This window comes from Sprattus sprattus (genome assembly GCF_963457725.1).
Source record: "Sprattus sprattus genome assembly, chromosome: 7".
Taxonomy (NCBI): domain Eukaryota; kingdom Metazoa; phylum Chordata; class Actinopteri; order Clupeiformes; family Clupeidae; genus Sprattus; species Sprattus sprattus.
The window spans coordinates 4,892,810-4,920,417 of NC_137926.1; the positions used below are offsets into that span (position 1 = coordinate 4,892,810).

General features: G+C 44.2%; 1 protein-coding gene across 1 annotated transcript; it reads left to right on the forward strand.

The window, feature by feature from the left end:
- The first annotated feature begins 4,056 nt into the window (after window positions 1-4,056).
- On the forward strand, window positions 4,057-26,849 carry amacr (alpha-methylacyl-CoA racemase). Its single transcript, XM_080842534.1, has 6 exons — window positions 4,057-4,120; window positions 4,621-4,874; window positions 8,521-8,664; window positions 14,866-15,026; window positions 24,092-24,278; window positions 25,660-26,849. Exons 2-6 carry the CDS (start codon window positions 4,628-4,630, stop codon window positions 26,067-26,069), a joined length of 1,149 nt encoding a protein of 382 aa, XP_080698660.1. The 5' UTR covers window positions 4,057-4,120; window positions 4,621-4,627; the 3' UTR covers window positions 26,070-26,849.
- The last annotated feature ends 759 nt before the right edge of the window (window positions 26,850-27,608 follow it).

The following is a 27,608-nucleotide window of genomic DNA, read 5'->3' on the forward strand; positions in this document are numbered from 1 at the left end:
TTAAGATGTTATTTTCTTCAAAGTATTTCCTGATCATCTCCCCATCGCAATGGTTTCTACTTCCCTTGTATCAGCAACATTCTGCGATGTATTTATTTATTCAGTGCAGAAATTGGAGCAATGTTGGTACAATTATAACAATCTATTTACTTACCAAAAGCCAAACATCACAAGTAAACAAGCGTTTTTTTTTATTTACATAAACATTTACTGTTTGAAGATTTTTTTGAAGAGAGTTTTTCCCTTTGCAAACTAATGATTAATCATAATAATTCAGTGCTCTCTTAAGTCCACCCTAATTTCCCCTCAAGCATGCAACACCCCTTATGGTGGTCTTTCATCTGCCCTCTACTTAGAAAAAGCCTCCCTTCATTTCTCCTTAATCTGTTGGCATGAGGCGACTCACTCTTCACCCGTCCCGAAACCACCCAGGAATCTTCTTATATCTTCCTGTTTCAAAAGTGTCTTCCTAATCATCCGGTTTCAAAGTGGTTGTGTGGGTGGTAACAATTACAATGGCATTGCTAACACCAGCCAATCCTACTGTAGTTAATTGCACCAGCTTTGAAAATGAACTATTATTCATTGTACTTTGGGATGAACATTCATTTAAATTATTGTTTCACTTTTTGAGAAAGTAATCCCTTATTCATTCTTGACTTGACAGACACATCAGACGGCACACGATGCAAAGCGGAGCATCATTTATTCCTGCCACTGGCAACACCTACTGCAACCCTCTGAGTCAGAGAGCAGTCGGGGGAGTGTGTGTGTGTGTGTGTGTGTGTGTGTGTGTAAGAGAGCAGTCGGGGGAGTGTGTGTGTGTGTGAGTGTGTGTGTGTGTGTGTGTGTGTGTGTGTGTGTGTGTGTGTGTGTGTGTGGTGTGTGTGTGTGTGTGTGTGTGTGTGTGTGTGTGTGTGTGTGTGTGTGAGTAAGAGAGCAGTCGGGGGAGTGTGTGTGTGTGTGAGTGTGTGTGTGAGTGTGTGTGTGTGTGTGTGTGTGTGTGTGTGTGTGGTGTGTGTGGTGTGTGTGTGTGTGTGTGGTGTGTGTGTGTGTGTGTGTGTGTGTGTGTGTGTGTGTGTGTGTGTGTGTGTGTGTGTGTGCGTGCGTGCGTGCGTGCGTGCGTGTGAGTGTGTGTGTGTGTGTGTGTGTGTGTGTGAGTCAGAGCGCAGTGAGTCAGGGGTGTGGATGAGATGCTAATGCCCTGCCGCCTAAGGTCCTGTAAAACCTTGAAGGATTATTACTGTGCTGGTGATATGCCTGCCATGTGTCTTGCTTCCATGGACAAGATGATCCCCAAAGCCCCCCCACCACCCCCCAACCACCCCTCACACCACCAACCCCCCCCCCACCTTACAAATTGGTGACTAACCATTTGCACACGGCAATGTGCACGCTACGCATGTTCCAGTTCATATGCTAATGCCCTGCCGCATAAGGTCCTGAAAAAGGATTATTACTGTGCTGAGGACAATTTCACTTTCCAACATGCTCTTTTCTGGCCTGTAGCAGTGTCTTGCTTCCAAACCCCTCTACCCCCCACACCACCCCTCAACCCCCCCCCCCCCCCCCCCACCCCACCCCGCTCACAAATTGGTTATCCATTTGCTGACCATTTGCACATGGTAATGTGCACACCACCCATGTACCTGCCGCAAAAAACAACCCTCCTCTCCATCACATTTCTTAGTCATAGCACTTTGCATGCCGGCCCCATCCGTGACCCTTTGACCCTCCCTTGATGCCGGGCCTACCGCCTGTAGGGAGAATAACTCCTGAAGTTTTCAATGTCGACTTTGAAATGTGGCTCAGCTCACAGTATTGACCAGTACCACAGTATTGGGTTGTTCACAAGAGTGTGTCTGCACACACACACACACACACACACACACACACACACACACACACACACACACACACACACACACACACACACACACACACACACACACACACACACACACACACACACACACACACACACACACACACACACACACACACACACACACACACACAACACACACACACACACACTTCCAAATGTGACCTTTGACTCCTCTTGATGCCGGGCCTGCCTGTGGGGAGAAATAGAGAAAATTATTTTGGGGGTTTTGACGCATGTCCTGATATCTTCCATGCAGCTTTGAAATGTGGCTCAGCTCACAGTTTTGACCAGTACCACAGTATTGGGTTGTTCACAAGAGCGTGTCTGCACACACACACACACAAACACAGACACACACACACTCTTTGAAGTGGCTCATCTCACAGTATTGGCCAGTACCACAGTATTGGGTTGTTCACAAGAGCGTGTCTGCACACACACACACACAAACACAGACACACACACACACTCTTTGAAGTGGCTCATCTCACAGTATTGGCCAGTACCACAGTATTGGGTTGTTCACAAGAGCGTGTCTGCACATCTGTCATGTGCTCAGAAATCATGGTTTGTTTACGTGCAGACAAGGATGGATTGGTCTCTTCATGTGTAAATCCAAATATAATTTCCTTTACTTCCGTGTTTTGCTTTGAATACACAATAACAGGTTGCGGGATTCCTGTCAGGAAGGCTTCAGCAGGAAGACATAAACCCCCTCAGAGATTTATTCCCTGGGTTGAAAACATAAGTGAAAATGAATGTTGCATAAGTTGAGTGAAACTGTTCCGTGCTAAAATTGCAAATGGCTCAGAAACTCACTGATCCTTGAAGGGAAGCGATTGGCAATTGCAATTTTGTGAAATGTTTTACTCTTAACAACTGTCAGGCTGCAGACATAGCTATGTGGGAGGATTCTGTTTCTTAATTGCTAAATCTTGGAAGTTTCAGACAAACCAAAGTATTTATTACAGAGCAGCAGAGCAAAGCACTGTACTGTTCTCCTGGTTCTTCCTCTTCTTCGTCTTCTTGGTACCTCTTGCTGTGATTGATTCAGCTCAAACTGTTTAACACAGAAATGGTTTCCCTTAAGCCTTTGTCACGTTGGCTTAAGCACTTCACTTCGGCTATGTATTTAAAACATTTCTGAACTTTGTACAAATAAGATTGTACTGATAAAAAAAAAATAGTAAGATTTCTCCCATAGACTAACATTAGCCAATTGTGACATCATTATAAGGTAATTGAACTGGCATGCACCTTTGCTTCACTGACACCTCTCTCTCCTATTCTCTCCTTATCGCTCTGTCTTTGTCGTCGCTGTGGTTACTTGACTATGTTCTCTAACTGCCACACTAAGCCTGTTCTGGCTGGTTGTGCTCGGGGTGCGCGATTGTTACCTGGTAGATCTGGATTTGAAGCCCCAGAGGAGCAACCGCTCCCCTCCTAGCCACAGTTGTCCCAGGGGAAAAACACTTTTCTTTGTGTGTAGTCCTCATAGAGAGGTTTATCTCTGAGAAAAAAAAGAACAAGTGTGTTGACAAAAAGTCAGTTAATGAAGTGAATAAAAAATGAGTCACAAATACCTCAACAAATCCAAACACATAAATCCCCCTAGAAGGATACTGTATGCATTATGTCTTTACCTAACCCATTCTGCCTACTTTTCACTACCCAATACAAAGCAGCACATTGTAGAAAAACAGTTGAATGTGAATTGCTTCTGGAAAATCATGACATACGTGCAGATAATTCAGTATGCAATTCATGCTGAAATTGTCTTTATACTTTTTGCAGTGGATTAAAATATTACAGTCTGAGAAAAGAACACGTAAGTCTCCGTGCAAATGGGTGTTTCCATACGTATGGTTTGAGGGGGAAAACGTAAAAAATTAAAAGCATTTTGTACTTGTCATTAGCTACTTTTGTTCAAATGTGAGCTAAAGTGACAAAACAAAAACTTAAATCGGTCATGTAAACGTTCTCCCTACGAGAGAAACTGTGGAAGAGGTCATAATTGGATGACTAGTTAAATGTGCTGGTGAAGTCAAGATAAAATTCAAATGTGATTTATTTCCAAGGGCACAGTTTAGTGGGGGTGACTAGAATTTCAACTCACCAACGTCAACTTCCTTTATAGACTACAGGTCCCAGGCAGTTCGCCTACAACCAATGATGTCATCACTACGCGTCAAAGACATCAATACGAGGGTAAACTGTGTACACTACACTTAGGTATGTCATGCTTTAACTTGCCACACCGACATACTAGTGTTCAAGCACATCAAGTCGATATTGTAAACAGAAGGGCTGTATAGAGTCATGTTTGCTGTTTTTATTACCATCTTCGGTTTGTTCTTCGTTCATGTAGACATTTAGCAGTAACGATACCACTATTCCTTCGCCTTTACTAGCAAATGAACTCTGACACAGTTTCAGTAGTAGGCTACCAGAAGGGCGCTTAACTTGGCTGTTAATTTCAAGACACATAGATTTAATTTATTCTGAGTAAATATCTTAACATCTGTAAAACCGTTTAACTGTCCAATTATTTGAGGCGAAACATCAGGTGAGCGAGCACCCTATCGCTTACGGGCTTGCGTCTATGTCCTCTATCACAGTGCACAGATTTGACTTCTGGACTTTGAGTGTCCTGTCACACAGTGAAACGCTAGGTCGACATTACAGCCTACTGAAAACACTCAAGCAGTGTTCCTCTTTACCTTCACCCACAGATTTAGCATGGCATTAGCAGGTGTGCGTGTGATTGAGCTGGCAGGGTTGGCCCCTGCGCCTTTCTGTGGCATGATCCTGGCAGATTTTGGGGCCAGGGTGATTCGGGTGGACAAAACAAAGGTCGCCATGGCCATGGACACACAGGCCAGGGGCAAACAGTCTGTGGCGATTAACCTGAAGCACCCACACGGTGTGGCTGTACTCAAGAGGCTTTGTGTGCAGTCCGATGTACTTATTGAGCCTTTTCGTCATGGTAAGTGCCCACAGTTTGGTCCACTACATGTAAAGTTGAACTCAAACATGTTTCAGTTTCTAGGCTACCTCCTGAGATGAGATTAACTTTTGTCAATGAAAGGTTGTAATGAAACACAAACTTAAATATTGTTGTAATAATATAGTGCACATTTCAATTTTCTGGACAGGGTACACACAGTCAAAACGATATTGAAGGGGGAATGTTGAGATATGTAGCTTACTACTATATTAAGGCATTTATTCTAAAATATTATACAGGTAGGCACAGTGCTTTCAACGCTTTTGCAGTAATTAGTCAAATAATTCCCATGTCGTAAGCTTATACAGTTGCAATCAAAATTATTCAACCCCGATTGCTTATTAGGCTTATTGGCAAATTGTACCATTTTTCAGCTGTTTGCAATAAGTAAAGTAGACAAGAACAGTTGAAATAGTTCAATAAAACTAATATTACCATGGTTTTCATCCAGATTCAACATGAAATGCTACTTTTAATCACTACTGCAGTCTCAAAATTATTCAACCCCTTCTCATGACAAGCATCTTTAGTAGTTTAGTACTGAAATTATTCAACCCCCTGTCTCAAGCACACCTGGTGCAACTAATCAAGGGCTTCATTAGTCCAGGTGTGCTTAAGATAGAACACATAAATACCTGTACTGGCTAGGGGTTTGTTGAGAGTGATGTTTGATTGCATGTTAAAAATATGGCTAACTCAAAAGAATTGTCCAAAAAGTTCAGAGATAAGATCATTTCCTTGCACAAACAAGGAAAATGATACAAAAAGATAGCAAAAGCACTGAATGTCCCTAGAGATACAGTTGGAAGCATAGTTTGTAAGTTCAAGGTTGAAGGAACAGTGGCTACACTACCTGGACGTGGCTGGAAGAGGAAGCTCTCAGCGGCTTCCACCAGATTCCTGAGGAGGCAAGTGGTCAAAAACCCTTGAGTAACTGCAAAACACCTGCAGCAAGACTTGGTGGCAGCAGGGACTGGGGTTTCAGTTGGCACAGTATGGCGCGTACTAAACACTGAAGGGTTCCATGCCCGGACTCCAAGACGCACACTACTGACCCAAAAGCACAAGAAAAGTCGGCTCCAATATGCTGAAAACCATATCCAAACAAAATATCCATAACCGAATATCCATAACCAAAACCAAGCCACCAAAGTTTTGGAATTCTGTTCAGTGGAGCGATTAAGCAACTGGAACTTTTTCGGGCCTTTGGATCAGCGGTATGTCTGGAGGAAGAAGAATGAAGCATATGCTGAAAAGAACACCAGGTCTACAGTGAAGCATGACGGGGGCTCAGTGATGCTCTGGGGCTGCTTTGCTGCCTCTGGCACTTGAAACCTGCAGTGTGTGGAGGTCAAGTATCAGGAAATCAGAAAAAAAACGCCTTGTGCCGCCATCCAACAGGACAATGATCCCAAGCATACCTCAAAGTCCACCAAGGCTTGGTTTAAGAAGAAGAAATTAAAGATTCTAGAGTGGCCGTCACAGTCGCCTGGCTAGAATCCCATCGAAAATCTCTGTTGGGATTTGAAGGAGGCGGTTTCTAAACGCACACCCAAGAATATTACTGATCTGGAGGCCATTGCCCAGGGGGATGGACTAAGATTCCTGAGGAACGCTGTCAGAAGCTGGTCTCTGGCTATGCGTCACTTTTGCAGCAGGTCATAACAGCAAAAGGGTGCCCTACTAAGTTCTGAAGATGCTTGTCATGAAGGGGTTGAATAATTTTGAGACTGCAGTAGTCATTGAAAGTAGCATTTTGTGTTCAATTTTGATTAAAAAAAAACTTGTAATATTAGTTTCATTCAACTACTTATACAGTTCCTGTGTAATTTGTTTATTGCAAACAGCTGAGAAATTGTATAATTTGCCAATAAACCTAATGTGTTATGGGGGTTGAATCATTTTGATTGCAACTGTAGTTATCCTATCAGCAGAATTGGTTGTTAGTTGAATTCGGTCATCCCACATTCACATTCAGTGTGGGGTGGCACTAATAGGCAGAGGACTTGTCTTTGCCCCGTGTGGTCATCCCACATTCACATTCAGTGTGGGGTGGCACTAATAGGCAGAGGACTTGTCTTTGCCCCGTGATTAAGCAGGGTTCCTGTGCCACATGCAACACAATATCAAACTGCAAATATATGTCTTCACTGGCATGAACCTCCCATTTGAATCTATATATTACTCCACTGACATGTACTTCCCATTTTTATCCCACACTGTTTTTCTTGTGAACAGGACACCGATCTCCACTCCATGCTTTAGTATGCAATATCAGAGCGAAAACCATAGTCTGTTGTTAGTTTTATCACATCTTAAGAATACTGTACTGATTTTAGTGCTGACATTGTAATTTTAGTGTTTTTATTTGAGTTGGACATATTATTTGAAATAATCCCAGAGGGTATCGCTCTGAATAAAGGGACAGATATGGTCCTAGCCCTTCCCCAAAGAGGCATAATTGCATTGAAGAGGGTTGCTTATTAGTGTACTGAGTGTGCCTGAATAAACATCGCTTTTTATATACGACCTTTGTGTAATCAGTGGTAGTTGTTTAATCAGTGGAAAATTGCTAAATGCTTCACAAACAGGGGCAACTGTCTGCTTTTGTTATCTTCAAAATGAAGTTTGACATCAACAAAAGAAAATCGAACAAAAAACAACAAACAATGGCAAGGCGTAAGGCATTTTTATTTATTTTGTATTGCCTTTGTTTTTGTTGTTTTCATTTTTGCCTGGAATGTCAGCATGACCTGGATGAGGTGAACGTCTGCATGGGTGATCGACCCCCTAGCTGGTCTCAAATTTGTCACAGTCAAAGTCTAATTTGTCTGGAATTGTGTTTTCAAATGAATAGGAAAAGGGTCTTGTGATTGTGTCTGAAAGATTCATGTTTATCTCAGTGACAATACAAGGGGTTTAGGCCACAGTCATCTAGGGTCAGTGTTTGGAGGGTTGTTAATGATATCATTTCAGCTTTATCTTGGGTTAGAGCAGGTAGGCTCCTTTGATCTGGAAATCTTCTAAATCTAGTCCTGTGGAATCAAAGAGGACTGCTGTTTTTCTTCAGTTCCCCCTGGACTGACTTCAATCATCTCTGCAAATGAACAGAAAGCCCTACTGTTAAAGACGGCCAAAAATATCCTCTTCCTTCTTCTTTTTTTTATTTTTATAAAGCTCTACGATACGCCGCTCCACCCGGTAGCAATGGCTCTTTGATCCCAGGCCTCACGTAAACTGTTAAGCATTTTGCCTCCACTTAAGTGAACACATTGCCCAATTAAAAAACAAACTGCCACAGTGTTTTTATTTGGGCGTGTTTTTCTCTCTCACATAAACGAGTTTATCTGCGCTGTTCAATATCTAGACACTTTGAATCTGGGGCGGAATCAGCCGCTGCTTGTCTGACCCCCCCCCTGGCGTTTGGGGCTCCAATTAACCCAACACCCAGCAGCTCCCAACACCCGTCACACCAGGATTCACAACCCACATCTCGCTTGTTTTTCCTCACACAGTCATCTATTCATTCTCACTTTCATTCACTCATCTTCCTGTTCACTTGTTCTTTTTTTTATTATGTTTAAAAAAAAAAAAGGTATGATTATTATTATTTTTTTTTATTCAGGGGTGATGGAGAAGCTGGGTCTGAGTCCCGAGGTGCTGCTGAAGGAGAACCCGCGGCTCATCTACGCCCGGCTCACCGGCTACGGACAGACGGGCTCCTATGCCAAGGCCGCCGGACATGACATCAATTACCTGGCCATGTCAGGTACTGCCTCTCTTCAGCTCCCCCCCAGCGGGGTAGCAGCACCTCCCCCTCTAACCTTGCCTCAAGGCTGCGTGTGTTTTCTCTGCTGGAGCCTTGCCTCAAAGCTGTGTGTGTTTTCTAGAATAAAGAAGGGTGAAAAGAAAAGTGAGAAGTCTGTGGAATTAGCGTTGGCAGGTAGCACAATCTTCAGTACCGCCCACCCCCCTGAAAACACAGAGGGAATTTAAACTTCAATGCCTGAGCTTTTGTGTTCTTTGGCCAAAGCACAAAACATGACGTAGACTTGGCCCTAGCTTTGAAATGAAAGCCCTTTAGATTTGATGCGTGTTGCATTGTGCCTTTGGTTGTGCTTGTACTCCTTGGCCTTCCCTTTACTGTCAACATCCTTTTGTATGGCAGGACAAGGACAACAGCGGTTTCATTGATTGCCCATCCATTGTTGTCATAGTTACAGCAGCTCCTGAAGTAAGTCACCTGATGGGTTTGTGGCATGGCCAAAATGTTTGCACAAGGTTAAATGTAAGCCGTGCAGCAGGATGGCAGTGACACAATGCAGTGCAAAAAAAGTGCTAAAACAGCTGGAATGGAGTGATGTCACAATGCGGTGCTAAAACAGCTGGAATGGAGTGATGTCACCATGCAGTGCAGCTGTGCCAAAACAGCTGGAATGGAATGGTGCCACAAATGTCAGGCTCATTGTTGTCCTGTCATTTCATACCTAATGGTGCACTCACATTTTTGACGTCACTGCATCTGAACTGCGTACCAAGCCCCATGGAGGCTTGGAAGCATTGAGGTGGCTGTCGTGCCAAGCTGCTTTTCTGGGGATGAGGTAATGGGATGGAGAGGCCCACTGGAGGTGATGCTGCAGTGCCATGTGGATGCTGTTCAGTAGTGGCCAGACCCGTGGACTATAATGTGTTTTTCTTACAAATGGATCTTATGTATTCAGCATTACTCCCAAGCACATTGCAAGCATGTATTCATTATAACAATGATTCAAGTCAAAGTCAAAGTGTTTATTGGCTCATGCACCAAATTGCTTCAGCACAGCGAAATTCTTAAACTTGGCCAGCAACATCTACGCAGCAGACGGCATACAAATAACAAAGTAACCAAAAATAGCATATAACATACAGTATAGCGATGAGACTCCTTAATGATGATCTTGTTAAACTCGTATTAAACGGTTCAGGTTAGACCAGGTTTCAGTTTGCTGACATTACAGTGTTATTGTTCGTAATCCAGATTTGGCCTAGAATTTGGTTTAGCAGACTCAAACACTGAACAACAAAATGCTCATTAACATTAAAAACAATGTTTTAGTGGCCTTGTCTAATTATCCAATCAGTTCAAAAGGGTAAATTATTTATGTTTTGAACTTGTCAGACTTAAGCACTCAAGTTGATTGTAGTAAACAAGCAATTATCCTCCCATTTAATATAGAGAAACAGATTGACTTTAATGAGGACATTGCTTGTGCCACAACTCATTTTCTCTCCATTTGTCATGTCACATACATTTTACGGTGCGAAATTAGCCTAGCCATTAGTTCTTGCCACGTAAACGGACATAGTTTATAGTAGAATAAAGATCCACCAGCAAAATATAAATTGGGATATACAGGTACCATGCGCTGCATAATGTGAAATATTTTCTCTCAATTATCTGCAGAAGACGCGGCCAACTTTGCTGTTAGCTTGATAAGTGCTGGAATGGGTAATTCAGACTAATCTGAGACTACCTCACAGTTGTTCAATGCAATGCATATGACACTAATAACAATTGAAATTGAACAGGAAAAAAACCTTGAGCCGTATCCAGCTCATAAGTTGGGACCCATCTGCTTAGGGCTGGCTGGGTAGACAGATAGAAGGGGGGGACATGCAATAGGCTGAAACATATTTAAATACATGTGGCATATACACATTCAAGGACACACACGAGATTGATAGTGGATAGAAATGGATGCGGCCAACTTTGCTGTTAGCTTGATAAGTGCTGGAATGGGTAATTCAGACTAATCTGAGACTACCTCACAGTTGTTCAATTCAATGCATACTACACTAATAACAATTGAAATTGTCTCAAGGTGCAGTCTTCACAGAGCCCAAAGGCTGAACCCCCTAGAGCAAGAAAATCTCCCATTTAACAGGCCAAAAACCTTGAGCAGTATCCAGCTCATAATGCGGGACCCATCTGCTTAGGGTTGGCTGGGAAGGCAGATTGGAGGGGGGGGGGTGGGAGGGTAGAAGGGAAGGGAGGAGGAGATGAGAGATTCAAAAGCAAGCTGATAAAAATCTAACATGCATTAGGCTGAAACATATTCGCATACATGTGGCATATACACACTCAAGAACACACACGAGATTGATAGTGGATAGAAATGGAAAGAGCTGGCTTTTATAGCAGTTCATTGGTTGTAGTGCAGCCTAGTGGGTATACAGGATGCTCATAAGGGTACTATAATGGACAGGCTTATATGGTTAATGTAAAGGATAAGTAGAAGAAGTATGAAGCAGAAAACCATGCCAGTGATTGCATTTATTTATATTGCAGGTAAATATGCTGGCACATAATATATATATATAGGCTGGATCATAAGCAGAGGAGGAATTGTGCTTGGCCCAGGATGCTGCGCTCGTCTAGCTAGCGTTGTTTGGCACTGCCGTCTGTGGAAGTGCGGCAAATCCAGACTATTCTCATTTGTAGTTCCACGTTGGTGGAACGATCTGCTTAGCACTACCAGACCAGGGATGTCCCTCTTAACCTTTAAGAAACTTTTGAAGACCAAACTCTTCAGAGAGCACCACCCTTCCTGACAGGCACTTCGACTAGTGCTTTTCTTGCACTTACAGCAGTTACATTACTGCACTTATTTTTCTTTTCTATTTATTTTTTCTATTCTTATGTAAAGTAGCATTTATGGTTCTACGGCTTGCAGCGTGACTGTTCTCTCCCTTGTACGTCGCTTTGGACAAAAGCATCTGCTAAATGACCAAATGTAAATGTCAAGAACAAATAAGTGCCCGTTTCACATAAATAAGTGCCCATTATTGTAGCGTTGAAAGGCATCCTTGAGAAGGCTGATGGCCTTGAACTATATACAGGGTGGTTTTAAACTTCTCTCCTCACATAATGCGATTTTTATTCTTATTTAATCGCCTCTGACAACCAAACAGACTGGGTTGCCTTATTTAAGTGTTTTGGGGTTGGTTGGCACGCCAGATACCCACATTTTAAAATCTATGCCGGAAGCACTAAAGAAGGGAAATGGTCATGATATGTCCCCTTTTAATCAACTTGGTCAATTCTCCAATTAAAATGTTGTAATTGAACTGATCCTGTTTCATACACTCGTGGCCACCAGCACTGTTTCTAGGTGAAGGATTTGGTTTGGAATATAAATTCTCTCTGGAATGTAGGCCCGCCTGTGTGTGCACACACTTAACCGTCTAGACGTTTTATTCTCTTGCATGTTACAAAGTAGAAACCCATAGAGTGAAAAGCCTGAGGTAGACCAGAAAAGCTTTAAAAAAGCACAGAAATAGAGCTTTTAAACTATTTCGTTTTCTTATTTATCCCTATCTAGCCAGGATGTATGTGTTTTGTTGCCCAAGTGTGCTTTGGCAATACTGTTAGCCTATTTGAACTGACAGAGAAAGAAAACCTCACTTTCATAGACATGGCCATCAGTTCACCATTGCTATATAGTGATGTCAGTAAAACATTTTTGGGCATTTGGCATTTTATCAGCATAACTGGATACATTGTGGGCGAAAATTCTCAGGCGGGCTCTGCTTTAAATATTCAGGACGATAGCCAAGTGATCGGATCTAACAGCGTCCCTGAATAACACGACCTCTAGACCGTTTGCATTCAGGCTAGGGGTCATTTATCCCTTTGTGTATTGCTAGGGGCTCGTAGGGTCTCAAGGGTCAACCCTGGAACAGCCAGGCTTACTTGGTGTGGGTTTTTAGGGCCCCTGGGCGCATAAGTCTGTGCGATAATCTAGGCCACAGAATGAGCAAGAATTACGTGAAATAAGATGTTTTCCGCTCCAAAAAATGTGTGTTATCTGGAATGATAGCATTTCTGGCAAAAATAGACTTAAGTTTGAATAGAAAAAGTTTGTTGTATGTCTTATTCTGAGTGAAGATGTGAGGAACTATAGTTTGTGGATATGGTGGCTGTACACTGATAGGGTGTGAAGCAGTTTGCGAGTTACGTTCTGTGATTTTGGGACCTGTCTCATATATACATAAGAAACTAAATGTGAACTTATTTGTATAAATGTACTTGGCATTCATTTCCTAACTTTTGAGAAATATGCATGTTTATATAAAATGTAGGATATTAGTTGAAGTCGAGAGTAAGTTTGAAAACAATACTACTTGTAGAGTGTCGACATTTATAACAAAACAGGGGTATACACAATCATAATAAGAAGTTTGAGTATAGCTGCAAGCCGCAATGATCGGAGTCCAAGCAGATTTTCAGTAAGTTTAACATTGCGTTGGCTGTGGAATTTGATTGGTTGTTGGTGACCATTGTTGAGCAAACCAAGTGGAACTTCAAGAGATATGATTTAATTTAGCCAAGCATAAGCATACGAAGTTCATAGAAAACGTTTTTGCTTCAGCAATTCTTGAGATTTTGAAATGTCAGCTGCAGCGCCCCCCTATCGACCAGATTTTTACAAATGCTTGGTGTGTTTCCAAAGAATGTGGTAGTGATGCAGGGTGTTCAATTACATGAAGTTGGAACCTTTACATCACAAGATATTAGCTAGTCGTCAAGTGCTAGGTTTTTGCTTTGAGCATTATTCACTAGGTGGCGCCACTCCACAAATGCATTGCCATGAGCTGGTTTAATGCCTAGAGGCCAACTTGCAATAAAAGTACGCCCCCGGGAATACGAACCTGGGTTAGGGTAAGGGTAGGCATTGCATACAAACCCAGGTTAAGATTAGGGTAAGGGAAAGAGTTTAATTATTTGAGGTAATTTAGAGCTTGTATGTTCAAAGTTAATCAAAAGTTTGAAATTCTATTTTTTACAAGGAGCAAGTGTAGAGAGGCAAGTATAGGTGAGATATGTTCATATCTTTTAGTCCCAGTAAGTGTGCGTGCAGCAGCTTTTTTGTTAGCCTGGCCGTTACCAGACTGTGACTCCATTTCATTCCGTCAGTCAGTCTGGGCCAACCCAATGCATTTTGGTTTCCGAGATGGGCGGGTGCTTATCTTGAGGTCTAAAATCATTGGAGTTCCCTTAACCAATCAGCAACGTTTAGTAAGCATTCGGTAGATTAAACTCTTCCCAAAGCCAGTTGGGAGAAGAGCTACGACGTCCTTTCTCATCATAAAACTTACAAGGCAATCCTCTTGTTCTCCTTTTAATTGTCTGATGTTCTCGAGAGTTGAGACAACTTCTCCGATAGCTTTTCGTGTCTCTTCCTCCGTAGCCATTTTTGCTATACTGTTAAACTACAAACTCGGCTGGACTACATGCAACTCGGCAAGGTGAGTTTTGCGTCACAGCTCTGAACTGTTCGCTGATTGGTCCGGCAAAATTTTGAGTTCTGGAAACGATTATCAATGGGGCTGGGCCAGACTGAGTATGAGCTTGAAATCAATTCAGGCGGAAATACGTAGGCTGGTGTCACCAGGCTACTTTTTTGTATCAGTTGGAGGCTTTTTTCAGTGGATGTCTACGGGGATGGAATTGGTGATGGCAGACAGCGGTGGGGTCGTGACCCCAGAGTAGACACCTGTGTCCCTTCCTGCCGCGCAGAGCAGGCAAATTGAAACACCTTTCATAATGAGGATACTTATCATTTCAAACAATAATATGACAGGCAGGGGCAGGGCCCATTTGTCCTGGAGGGGGCTGCGGGGGTATATGTGATGGCCCTCTTGATTACTGCTATTTTGAATGATTTTGGTTGTTCACTACAGGGACCCAAAGCCAGACAAAATCTTTTTTTTTCTTAAACTGTGCTTTTGCTGAGAGCTGTTTTTAGCACTCTGAGATTCTGCTTGAATGAAGAGTGCTCAACAAATAAAATGAATTATTATTATTATTATTATTATTATTAATAAAATATGCACAGTGAACAGGAGCTGGTGCATCCTCTAACTTTGTTTTTGTACTTTAAGTGGATGCCTGTGATGCTAAAGGGTGTCTGTGCTTTTCTCTGCGCAGGGCTACTGTCCATGTTGGGGCGCAGCCAAGAGAAGCCGTACGCCCCGCTCAACCTGGTGGCAGACTTCGCCGGCGGCGGGCTCACCTGTGCCTTGGGGATCGTGCTGGCCCTGTTAGAAAGGAGCACGTCGGGCAAAGGCCAGGTGGTGGACGCCAGCATGGTAAGTCCGCACAGACTGCTCAGCTAACGCCTTCCCTTTCAGTGCCCCTGAGGTGTCCACCTAGACTGCTCAGCTAATGCCTTCCCTTTCAATGCCCGTAAGGTGCCCACACAGAATGCTCAGCTAATGCATTCCCTTTCAATGCCCGTAAGGTGCCCACACAGAATGCTCAGCTAATGCCTTCCCTTTCAATGCCCGTAAGGTGCCCACACAGAATGCTCAGCTAATGCCTTCCCTTTCAATGCCCGTAAGGTGCCCACACAGAATGCTCAGCTAATGCCTTCCCTTTCAGTGCCCGTAAGGTGCCCACCTAGACTGCTCAGCTAACACCTTCCCTCTCAGTGCCCCTGAGGTGTCCACCTAGACCGCTCAGCTAATGCCTGTCCTCTCAATGCCTGTAAGGTGTCCACATATCGGACGAATGACTGAAAACTGAGTGGGTCCAGCAATGAGAACTTTTTTGCAGGAAAGTCAAGTTGATTAAGATTAACTCGTTTTCTGTATGTATGAAATGAGTGTTTTTTAATTCATTCTGAGCAGTAGCCCAAAGCTAACCATCTTACTGAGATATTTTTATTCTGATAATTAATTCTCATTTAACATTAAGCTACATTAAGCCTTTTCACGTTAAGCATTTATGAAGGTCCCTGCCATATTGGTTCAGCTGATCCTGTAGAAACGCCGCAATGTCTAGCAGATCAGAATGGGCTTTCTGTCTGAACAACCGCCAACTCCTGAAGTGCCTGTGTCGACAATCGAATAACTATACCATCTATATTAGGCTACTTAGAGACATGAGTTGGCTATCTCCCAATGTCTCCAATCCAATACAGAGGTCAAAGGATGAAGGAGGGGTTGTTGATGTCTCTGTGTTTCATGGTTAGTATAGGTCATAGGTTAGTTCAGGCTATTATGTGTATAATATGTTCAGTATAGCTCATGTAGGTATGTGTATCTGTTTAGTATGTGTATTTATGTTTAGTATCTATATTGTATATTCATTGTGTATCTAGTAGGTCTACTATTTTGTCTTTCATAGGTATATCTTATGTCAAGTACTTATTGTTAAGTTATGTTATGTAATGTTATATCATGTTGAGTACTTATATGTTATTTTATGGCCTGTTATGTTATGGTAGTGTGGTACGGTGTCCTGTCCTAAGAATTTCAGTGCCCAGTCCGACTCTGTTGTTCTGTGCATCTGACAATAAAAGACTTGACACTGACTTGTCTTGACTTGATAGCAGGAAGGAGGCTATCTGGGGGTGGGGAGGGGTTCAGATGTTAATGTTTCAGGTCTCAGTGAGACAGAGTACAAATCCAGGGGTATGAGTTACAGATACAAAATAATGCAACTCATGTCTCTTACGACAGTAGAATAGCAATATTCAGTTCCAGCAGTACCCCATATGAGCATTTATATGCTCACACTAGAACCACCATGCAACAACCAATCAGAGCAGGAAAACATCACTATGCGGTTCCATCAGAAGTGTGTTGGTGAAGAAAATTAAGAATGAGAAGTAGTTGGTAAAACCCGGGCTAATTGCTTTACTTTTGGAAATGCATCAAAGGTAAAGAGTCAAGGTGCAGTACTTAGTGGAGAAGCCACAAGACAGATGCTGAATAGAAAATCATACCCTCAGCTATAGGAGACTACGCAACTATATGAGGTGGATACTTCGGAGATCCGTGGGTGGGGAATAATGAAACACAAGTTCATGTGTGTGATGTAGTAACCTGCTGTGTTCTTTCATTTTATGTTAATTCTGCTATAACAAGTTCATGTGTGTGATGCAGTTACCTGCTGTGTTCTTTCATTTTAATGTTCATTCTGCTATAAGTGGACTCCCTCAGGTCAATCTCACCCTAGGCCTATCTGCCTACGCTTCACATCAAAGTCAAGTGGTTTCTCCAAAGTGGTTTTCAATTACTTTTAAATGGTGGTAAAGAGAAAAAGGACTTGTGTATCATGCACTGGTTGCCTAGTTTCCTAGGTAACATTTTGGTTACAATTACAACCTTGTTTTCTCCTATTCCTGATTGCCCTCCGATTTGCTGTTGGAAAGGTACTTACTCGAAAGCAGACGGTTTGCTTTCTCCGCCCATCGTCTGTTTCATGTGTCGAAGCTCAAAAGAACGCAGTGAGCGGTCTGTTTTGGTCTCAGTCCAGCCCCTCCCACTCCACTGCTGATGGAGAGGCTGGGATGGATCTCCCCTCCAGATAGATTGGGTCCGGTCCTCCCTCTCTGCTGCTCATGGAGAGGCTGGGATGGATCTCCCCTCCAGATAGATTGGGTTCGGTCCTCCCTCTCTGCTTGTGATGGAGAGGCTGGGATGGATCTCCCCTCCAGCCGTGGCCTACTGGTTAGGGTTTCAGGCCGGAAACCGTAGGGTGGCCGGTTCGATCCCCGACCAGTAGGAAAAATGTGGGCGGGGGAATTGGTATACCACTGCTCTCCCATGCCCACATCCACGGCTGAAGTGCCCTTGAGCAAGGCACCTAACTCCGATCACTGCTCCCCGGGCGCCGCCAATGGCAGCCCACTGCTCCGGGTTAGTGTTACTTCACTTCACTGTGTGTGTGTGTGTGTGTGTCACTTCCCTGGATGGGTTAAATGCAGAGGTTAATTTCAGAGTGTGTGTGTCTACACCACCTCTGCCATAGAGAGGACTTTCACTTTCACTTTCACTCCAGATAGATTGGGTCCGGTCCTCCCTCTCTGCTTGTGATGGAGAGGCTGGGATGGATTTCCCCTCCAGATAGATTGGGTCCGGTCCTCCCTCTCTGCTTGTGATGGAGAGGCTGGGATGGATCTCCCCTCCAGATAGATTGGGTCCGGTCCTCTCTCTCCACTGCTGATGGAGAGGCTGGGATGGATTTCCCCTCCAGATAGATTGGGTCCGGTCCTCCCTCTCTGCTTGTGATGGAGAGGCTGGGATGGATTTCCCCTCCAGATAGATTGGGTCCGGTCCACCCACAGAGGATGCTGAATACAACATCCTACCCTCAGCTATAGGGGACTATGTAAACTATATGGAGTAGATACCTTAGAGATTAATGATACAGTGGATTAAAATGAAACACCAGTTCATGTATTTGAAATTTGAAATGTATTGTTTGGAGGACAGCCCCTTGAGATGCAGCATCTCGTGTCTCGAGGGGCTGCGAGACACAAGACAAAGACAGTACAACCCATGCACATTCAAACTCGCTCGAGTTCTCCCTCTCCCCGCCTGCATTATTGAGAGGCATGAGAACATAAATCATACACACATATACTGTTGTGTATATATAGATGTATTGAATGAGTGCAAAGAAGTAACAGATCTTAGAGACCCTGGCAGGCTATTCCAGTCTGAAGGGGCTTTAAATTTAAAGGTACGTCTGCCACTCTCTTTGGAGGTGTTTGGCACAGCAAAGGAGGGATATTCTGTACGTCTCAATCTATACCTAGGTCTATATTGAATTAAATATTCCTTCAGGTAAGGAGGATAGTTAGAGTAGACACATTTAAAAATAACCGGGTACCAGTGAAACTGTCTTCTGGCTTTTGGTGATAATAAGTTCAGTGAGTTATACATTATACAATGGTGAGTAGTAAAAGGAAAACTCGGCACAAATCTGCATATATTATTGAAAACGACATTAAATGCTTTTATATTTGATTCTGATGTATTTTGATTGACAACATCGGCATAGTCTAATATAGGAAATATTAACTGTGACACAATTCTTAACCTAATCAGTTGAGTGAAACAGTTAATAGATTCGATTCAATATTCGTAAATTGAAATTTATCTAATTGACTGCAGAATTAAAGAGACCCCTAAAGGAGAGGTTTGAGTCAAGCCAAAAGCCAGAATATTTGAGTTCATCATCTTTTACTGGTATCATCTAAGAATTTGAGTGAGAGATTGTTGTCTTGATTCAATGTAGCTGATCTGGTGGGAAACAGCATACTATATGACTTTTTTGATTTTGGGTGGATTGGAACCAAAATTGGGTGGCATTAAATTTAGATTGCAGTGTTTGATGTAGTAACCTGCTGTGTTCATTCATTTTGTGTTAATACTGCTTTAAGTGGAATCCCACAGATTAATCTCAGCCACAGCCTAGCTGCCGACGCTTCACATCAAAGTAAAGTGGTTTCTCCCTGTCAATTACTTTTAAATGGTGATTAAGAGAAAAATGACTTGTGTGTCATGCACTGGTCACCTAGTTGTTTTCAGTTGTCAAGAAGTTTCCACGGTAAACTTCTTCTATTTCTTATTGCCTTCCGATTTGCTGTTGGAAACGTACTTACTCAAAACAGACGGTTTGCTGTTGGACACGTACGTACTCAAAAGCAGACGGTTTGCTGTTGGACACGTACTTACTCAAAAGCAGACGGTTTGCTTTCTTTGCCCATCGTCTGTTTCATGTGTCGAAGCTCAAAAGAACACAGTGAGCGGTCTGTTTTGGTCCCAGTCCAGCCCCTCCCACTCTGCTGCTGATGGAGAGGCTGGGATGGATCTCCCCTGCAGATAGGTTGTGTCCCGCCATCCACAGAGGATGCTGAATACAACATCCTACCCTCAGCCATAGGGGACTATGTAAACTATATGGAGGAGATACCTTAGAGAATAATGATACAGTGGATTATAATGAAACACAAGTTCATGTATGTGATGTAGTTACCTGCTATTTTCATTAATTTTGTATTAATTCTGCTGTAATCTCGCCCACAGCCTAGCTGCCTACGCTTTGTATCAAAGTAAATGACTTTCAATTACTTTTAAATGGTGATGAAGAGGGAAAGGACTTGTGTGTCATGCACTGGTCGCCTAGTTGTTTTCAGTTGCCAAGAAGTTTCCAAGGTAAACTTTTGGATACAATTACAAACTTGGTTCTATTCCTGATTGCCCTTCAGGTTTGCTGTTGGACACGTACTTACTCAAAAGCAGACGGTTTGCTGTTGGACACGTACTTACTCAAAAGCAGACGGTTTGCTTTCTTTGCCCATCGTCTGTTTCATGTGTCGAAGCTCAAAAGAACACAGTGAGCGGTCTGTTTTGGTCCCAGTCCAGCCCCTCCCACTCTGCTGCTGATGGAGAGGCTGAGATGGATCTCTCCTCCAGATAGATTGTGTCCAGGTCTCTCTCTCTGCTGCTGATGGAGAAGCTGGGATGGATCTCCCCTCCAGATAGATTGTGTCCAGGTCTCTCTCTCTGCTGCTGATGGAGAAGCTGGGATGGATCTCCCCTCCAGATAGATTGTGTCCAGGTCTCTCTCTCTGCTGCTGATGGAGAAGCTGGGATGGATCTCCTCTCCAGATAGAATGTGTCCGGGCTTCCCACAGAGGATGCTGAATACAAAATCACACCCTAAGCAATAGGAGACTACGAGAATAATGATACAGTAGAGAAAAATGAAACAGAAGTTCATGTATGTGATGTATTTACCTGCTATTTTCATTCATTTTGTGTTAATTCTGCTGTAATCTCGCCCACAGCCTAGCTGCCTACGCTTTGCATCAAAGTAAATGACTTTCAATTACTTTTAAATGGTGATGAAAAGTGAAAGGACTTGTATGACATGCACTGGTCGCCTAGTTGTTTTCAGTTGTCAAGAAGTTCCCAAGGTAAACTTTTGGATACAATTACAAACTTGGTTTCTTCTATTCCTGCCCTTCAGGTTTGCTGTTGGAAAGGTACTTACTCAAAAGCAGACGGTTTGCTTTCTTTACCAATCGTCTGTTTCATGTGTCGAAGCTCAAAAGAACACAGTGAGCGGTCTGTTTTGGTCCCAGTCCAGCCCCTCCCACTCTGCTGCTGATGGAGAGGCTGGGATGGATCTCCCCTCCAGATAGATTGTGTCCGGGCCTCTTTCTCTGCTTGTGATGGGAGAGGCTGTACGGATCTCCTCTCCAGATTGATTGTGTTCGGTCCACCCACAGAGGCCCAGCTGGCCTCAGATGAAGCTGCTCAGGTGCCCCGCTGCGTTCAGCTGAAATCATGGACACGCTCCTGGTTTCTGGATAATCCGTAATCTTTGACTGAAGCCACATTCATCTGCGATGCGTGCAGTCCCAGATGTCATACACTGTAAAAACATCTATTTGGTAGTGATATTTAATTGCCATTTTTGACCGTGTGTGTGTGTGTGTGTGTGTGTGTGTGTGTGTGTGTGTGTGTGTGTGTGTGTGTGTGTGTGTGTGTGTGTGTGTGTGTGTTTGTGTGTGTGTTCTGGGTAATCCTTAATCTTTTCCTGCAACCACAGGGACATTCATTTGCGATGCGTGCACTCCCAGACGTCATACACTCAAGCTGTGAATACAAAACATCTATTTGGTAGTGATATTTAATTGCCCTTTTTAGCCGTGTGTGTGTGTGTGTGACATGTAAACACCCCATAGCCCTCATAAGGACACACACAGCCATAATAACCAAATAACATGGCGTTGGATAGCAGGTGGAAGCAGGGTTAGTCATGTGTTTGCCACATGCCTGGTCATCCTCTTGTGGCATGGAGCCACGGAGGATCTTTGTTCTTTGTTACGACAATCCAGAAGCCCTTGCTAACTCCCTATTATTATTATTATTATTATTATTATTATTATTATTATTATTATTATTATTATTATTATTATTATTATTATTATTTAGAGCATTGACGAGGCCCCTCTCGATTATGAACTAGTGGTTATCAGCTGCTAGACTTCTGAATTATGTCCCCAAAAGGCAGACTGTCGACCTGAGATAAAGAAAATAGGTTGAATGAGCTGAATGAGCTTATCATTCTTCACTGCTGCTGCCACATAAAGTTGCAATTAAAATAAAGATAGTCAAAACGAGATGTTCCTGAGTCTCTCCATGCATCTAGATTCTTGTTTGCAGGATTGTCTCTAGGGAGGTTGCCTTCTCAGCCTTCAGTGTGTCTGCGGGTTTGGCTCTGGAGTGGTAGGGTCATTCTACGAGACGGGTGCCTTTTCCACTTTGGAATTTTCATTTTTTTTTTCAAGGAAAAACTGTTTTTTAAGACACTCACATTATGAAAGACATAGTAGACTTCTAAAAAAACATGTTTGCCCATCTCAGGTATTACATTCCTAAAAATTATATCTGTTTTATTGCATCCCAGCAGTTGTTTTTTTTTACCACCCCGTAACGGACAAGATACACACCATTTCAGCCTTCAGTGTGTTTGCAGGTTTGTCTCTAGGGAGGTAGCCTTCTCAGCCTTCAGGCTCCCCCCCCCCCACCCCCCACCCTCATGCTTCTCACCTGATGTGTGTCTCCTGGCATCATCCCCTTGGTGGTGTGTGATTATATAGCTGCAGCTGTGATGAGAGGTGTGTGTGTGTGTGTGTGTGTGTGTGTGTGTGTGTGTGTGTGTGTGTGTGTGTGTGTGTGTGTCTGTCACATCCCAAGCTGTGTTTGCTGCTGGATAAGACCTGTGTGTGTATCCCTGAGAGGGAGCCCTGCAGACCATCTCATTTAAGCTGTAAGCGCTGTCATTTTGTAGAGTGTGCTTTTTCAGTGGCGTGACATGAATACTGATATTGCAGTGATGCAATCAACAAATGGCCCCAAAGTCTTAACATATACTGTCCTTCGTTTCATGAAGTCACTGTCTTGATACCACACAGTCAGTGTATACTCTGGGCATTGAGAAATCACGGCTGAACCTTTCTCTATTCATTTCTTGTATAGTACAGACAGCATACTTACCGACAGTGTACTACCCGACAGCATACTTACCGACAGCTTACTTACCGACAGCGTACTACCCGACAGCATACTTACGACAGCGTACTACCCGACAGCATACTTACCGACAGCATACTTACCGACAGCATACTTAACTTTTCTTTGGTTTTCTTCCCTTGAGTCTTCTTCCCTTTCTGAAGTTGCTTTTTTAAGCTCTGACGTCCCCTAAACGAGTTTGTCAGCGGTTATTACCCTCTGCAGTGCTTGTTTGCCATGCGTCAGTCCATGTGGACGCATATTAACCTCGTGCTGGGATGATGCAGGCAGCTCTTTCATTGTGGCGTCTCTGGCACCCCCACAGGGGCTTTTGTGGGCGACCCTCTCATCCTGCGTCTCGCTGCAGGGCTCCCCTCGTCCTTCACCATTCCTCCCTCTCTTTCTCTCTCTCTCTCTCTCTCTCTCTCTGTCTCTCTCTCTCTCTCTCTCACTGCTCCAGACGTCTGGTTCAGCCATTACTCTTCAGTGTTCAGTTTTCCTCTCCTCTTTCTTTGTAAACACAGCGGAGAGAGAGAGAGAGAGAGAGAGAGAGAGAGAGAGAGAGAGAGAGAGAGAGAGAGAGAGAGAGAGAGAGAGAGAGACGTGTCATTGAACACAAAAAGGGAGTTCCACTTGCCTTTTTAAATGTACTTTGACCCAAATCTACATGCGTTCTCAGAAAGGCCTCAAGGCTAAACCTGTTGTGCAGTTTTGTTTAAGTTGTGTCGGTGATCATGTATGACGATGTATTACCAATATATGATGTCATAGATGTGCCTTTACCCATGGGTTTCTTTTGGATTGTGCTATCCAGTCTCTTAACTATGGAGGCAGATTTGGTCCATAACCTCAAAACTTGACTGCCCAAGGGAAGGGGGGCACTGTGGCGCAAGGAGTAGCCCCGACCACATACGGGCTTGAAGCCCATGGAGGACACAGGTTCGATTCCGGCCTGATGTCATTTCTCCTGTCAACTCCCCACCTCTTCTCCCTCTCATTTCCTGTCCCACTCTTCACTGCTCTATCGATTAAAGGCACAAAAAGCCCAAAAAGAAATCTTAAAAAAAAATAAATAAATAAATAAATACTTGACTGCATAATACAAGTTCTAAAACAATTCTGCCTTCACACCTAAAAGCTCAGGAGTGTGAAAGTGGTACCTGAAGGGAAAACATAGAGAGAGAGTCATATAGCCAACTTTATCCATTTTTTCTTCTTTCTGTATGTGCATTTTTCTATCAGTGTTCGGACCATTATTTGGTTGTGTACAGTAAGAGATCTATTTGTATCCAGATCCTTGTAAATTAATATCCTTTCTGTCTCCTTTCTGTGTGTAGGTTGAAGGAGCAGCCTACGTCGGTTCCTTCATGTGGAAATCCAGAAGCATTGGCTTGTGGAACCGAGGCCGTGGCGAGAATCTCCTGGACAGCGGGGCTCCATTCTACGAGACGTACCGCACCTCGGACGGAAAGCACATGGCGGTGGGGGCCATAGAACCACAGTTCTACGACCAGCTCATTCATGGTAGGCTGGGGCTGGTGGTTCTACGACCAGCTCATTCATGGTACGCAGGGGCTGGTGGTTCTACGACCAGCTCATTCATGGTACGCAGGGGCTGGTGGTTCTACGACCAGCTCATTCATGGTACGCAGGGGCTGGTGGTTCTACGACCAGCTCATTCATGGTAGGCAGGGGCTGGCGGTTCTACGACCAGCTCATTCATGGTAGGCTGGGGCTGGTGGTTCTACGACCAGCTCATTCATGGTACGCAGGGGCTGGTGGTTCTACGACCAGCTCATTCATGGTACGCAGGGGCTGGTGGTTCTACGACCAGCTCATTCATGGTAGGCAGGGGCTGGCGGTTCTACGACCAGCTCATTCATGGTAGGCAGGGGCTGGCGGTTCTACGACCAGCTCATTCATGGTAGGCTGGGGCTGGCGGTTCTACGACCAGCTCATTCATGGTAGGCAGGGGCTGGCGGTTCTACGACCAGCTCATTCATGGTAGGCAGGGGCTGGCGGTTCTAGGACCAGCTCATTCATGGTAGGCAGGGGCTGCTGTTGGGGCAAAAGAACCACAGTTCTACGACCAGCTCATTCATAGTAGGCAGGGGCTGGCTGTCGATTGATTTCCTTTCTTCGTCTTCCTCACACAAGAGCCTCAGAGGCACTCGAACAAGGTCGCTGGGAAGATGTCAGAAAAGGACAAAAGTTTCTCATCACTGAATGTCTAGTCTGATCTCGGCCCACTCAGACGGGGCCTTCGGCAATCAATGAAGTCCTAATGACTTCGTGCTTAGACTAGTATTTGACTGTGTGAAACTCAGAGGTCCTCATTCTCTGCCATGTGAATGGCGAGCTGTTCCCGGCAGACTTGTGGTTGAGTCTTAGGACCTTCCGAATGTGCGCCGCCTATTCATGAACATTCATTATCTCCACTTATCAGGTTCTTACATCTATTCTGACCTTCAGAGGAATAATTCAGAGTCAGAGTTTATAACGTCTCGCTCTCCATTAAGTTTCGCCTCTTTCACTTTCAGATGAAGCACCGTCCTGAGTTTTACACTTTTAACGCCGAAATATACTTCTACGACTCTGCTGCTCCGTGGTCATCCAGTCGCCTCGACGGACTAGTTTATATTTATGGTTCTCCGACGGATGTGGGTGCAGCATTGATACTAGTGTATAGACGGATTGACAAAGTTGGGTGGTTAAAAAATTTGGGAGGTGCACATTAGGCCACGGAGAGGTACTCCGAGAGGGTTTGCAACGTCGGAGAGGGCTCTCTGTGTCTCTGTGTGTGTGTCCGTAAATGGACGACCATAAATTGCCCTTAAATTGACCTTAATTTGTGTGCTCTGTCATAATGACTTGCTGTTCTGACGCTCCTATCCTAACCCTGCAGGCTTGGGATTGGATGCAAGTGATCTGCCAGCCCAGATGAGCATCTCGGATTGGCCAGAGATGAAGGAGACCTTTACCCGAGCGTTCGGCAGCAAGACGCAGGCCGAGTGGTCGCAGATCTTCGACGGCACGGACGCCTGCGTGACCCCCGTGCTGTCGCTGGACGACGTGAGCTCGCACCCCCACAACCAGCAGCGGGGCTCCTTCCTACGTGACGCCCAGGGTGAGGAGAGCCCCAGGCCGGCTCCGCTCCTGACGCGCTCCCCCGCCCAGCCCTGCCTCTCCCGGGACCCCTACATCGGGGAGCACACGCGGCCGGTGCTGCACGACTTCGGTTTCGCCGCCGCGGAGATCGAACAGATGGAGGCGGAGGGCATTGTGGAGTGCAAGGAAACCAAATCGCGTCTGTAGGCTCTACGTCCATGTGTCTGATCGAGCCCCCATTATTAAATATGCTGGAGTCCACAGGAAACCAACGCGCGTTTGTAGGCTCTACGTCCACCTGTCTGATCGAGCCCCTATTATTAAATAATCTAGATTCCACAGGAAATGGTGGACAGAAAGAGTAAATATATGTTGTTATCTAATGGATTCCACAGGAAATGGCGGACAGAAAGAGTAAACATATGTTGTTATCTAATGGATTCCACGGGAAATGGCGGACAGAAAGAGTAAAAATATATCGTAATGTAATGGTTGCCTTAACAGCGTCTAAGTGCTGCCCTTCAGCACAGGAACTTCACTTACGCCTAAAAGGCTTTGAAATGCCTGGATGTGAAATCCTGTCAGTCCTATTTAAGGCCGTGCTGTGGTAATTCTGTTCACGTAGGTGCCTGTCACAGATTGTTATGTATTTCATAATTACATAAATATTTCATTTGTTATGTGTGATTTATGAATGATATGAAGCACTACATTTTCTCATTAGTTTGATTTGTCCGTTGATCATCGTTTTTTTTTTTAAAATCTGGCCTTAAATAAAATGATCCTCCTTATCAGTACGTAATACCATACAGGATATTTCATGAAAGTATATATATATAAACTACTTGGCATTAACAGATACAGAATATATTGAATGCTTATTGATATTGAAAAGGTCTATCTAATGTACAGAGATACATTTTCAAATGCTATTTTCTCTATTCAGATAACATTGTAGGATTTTTGTTGTTGATGAGAGATTTTCCACCTGAAATGATTAAAACCTCTTTTTCACCCAATGATTTGATCTGGAATGGTGACTGTGTGTTTAGGTCCCCTGCTCTCAGAACCTAGTCCAAGTCCAATTTTACTCTCCGAGAGCTGGAATGTGGGAACTAATGAAAGTAGGAATTAGATTATCACAGGGGCAATAACGCCAGTCTCTGCCCTTTCAAGTTTTCTCTCTCTCCCTGCCTCTTTCTCTCTCTCTCTCTCTCTCTCCCTCTCTCTCTTCCTGCCTTTCTCCTCTCTCCCTGCCTTTCTCCTCTCTCTCCCTCTCTCTTTCTCTCTCTCTTCCTGCCTCTCTCTCTCTCTCCCTGCCTCTCTCCCTCTCTTCCTGCCTCCCTCTCTCTCTCTCTCTCCCTGCCTCTCTCTCTCTCTCTCTCTCTCCCTGCCTCTCTCTCTCTCTTCCTGCCTCTCTCCCTCTCTCTCTCTCTCTCTCCCTGCCTCTCTCACACACACACACTCACTCTTTCTTTCCCAGACTGGATTAGTGTGGGTTTGCACAGATGCTCAGAGGCCCAGAGATATGAGGGGAATGTGGGTTTTTTTTTTTTTTTTTTTTTTTTTTTTCATAAATCCGTACAACTGCACTGAACCCTCATGTTGTGGGGGGGGGGGGGGGGGGGGTAGCCTGAGCGGGCAGCCCAGCTCAACCCGGCCCGGTGTTGCCGTGAGAAACCCTCTCCCAGGAGCTGCAGTCCAGCCCTGGCTCACATGACCAGCTCTGCTACCCGGGGGGTATGT

Excerpts from the sequence above, each read along its gene's own strand:
- amacr (XM_080842534.1), top strand. The coding sequence starts at position 4,628 with ATGGCATTAGCAGGTGTGCGTGTGATTGAGCTGGCAGGGTTGGCCCCT. Across the intron at positions 8,665-14,865 it reads CAATTACCTGGCCATGTCAG|GGCTACTGTCCATGTTGGGG; the intron begins GTACTGCCTCTC and ends TTCTCTGCGCAG. Across the intron at positions 24,279-25,659 it reads CTACGACCAGCTCATTCATG|GCTTGGGATTGGATGCAAGT; the intron begins GTAGGCTGGGGC and ends CTAACCCTGCAG.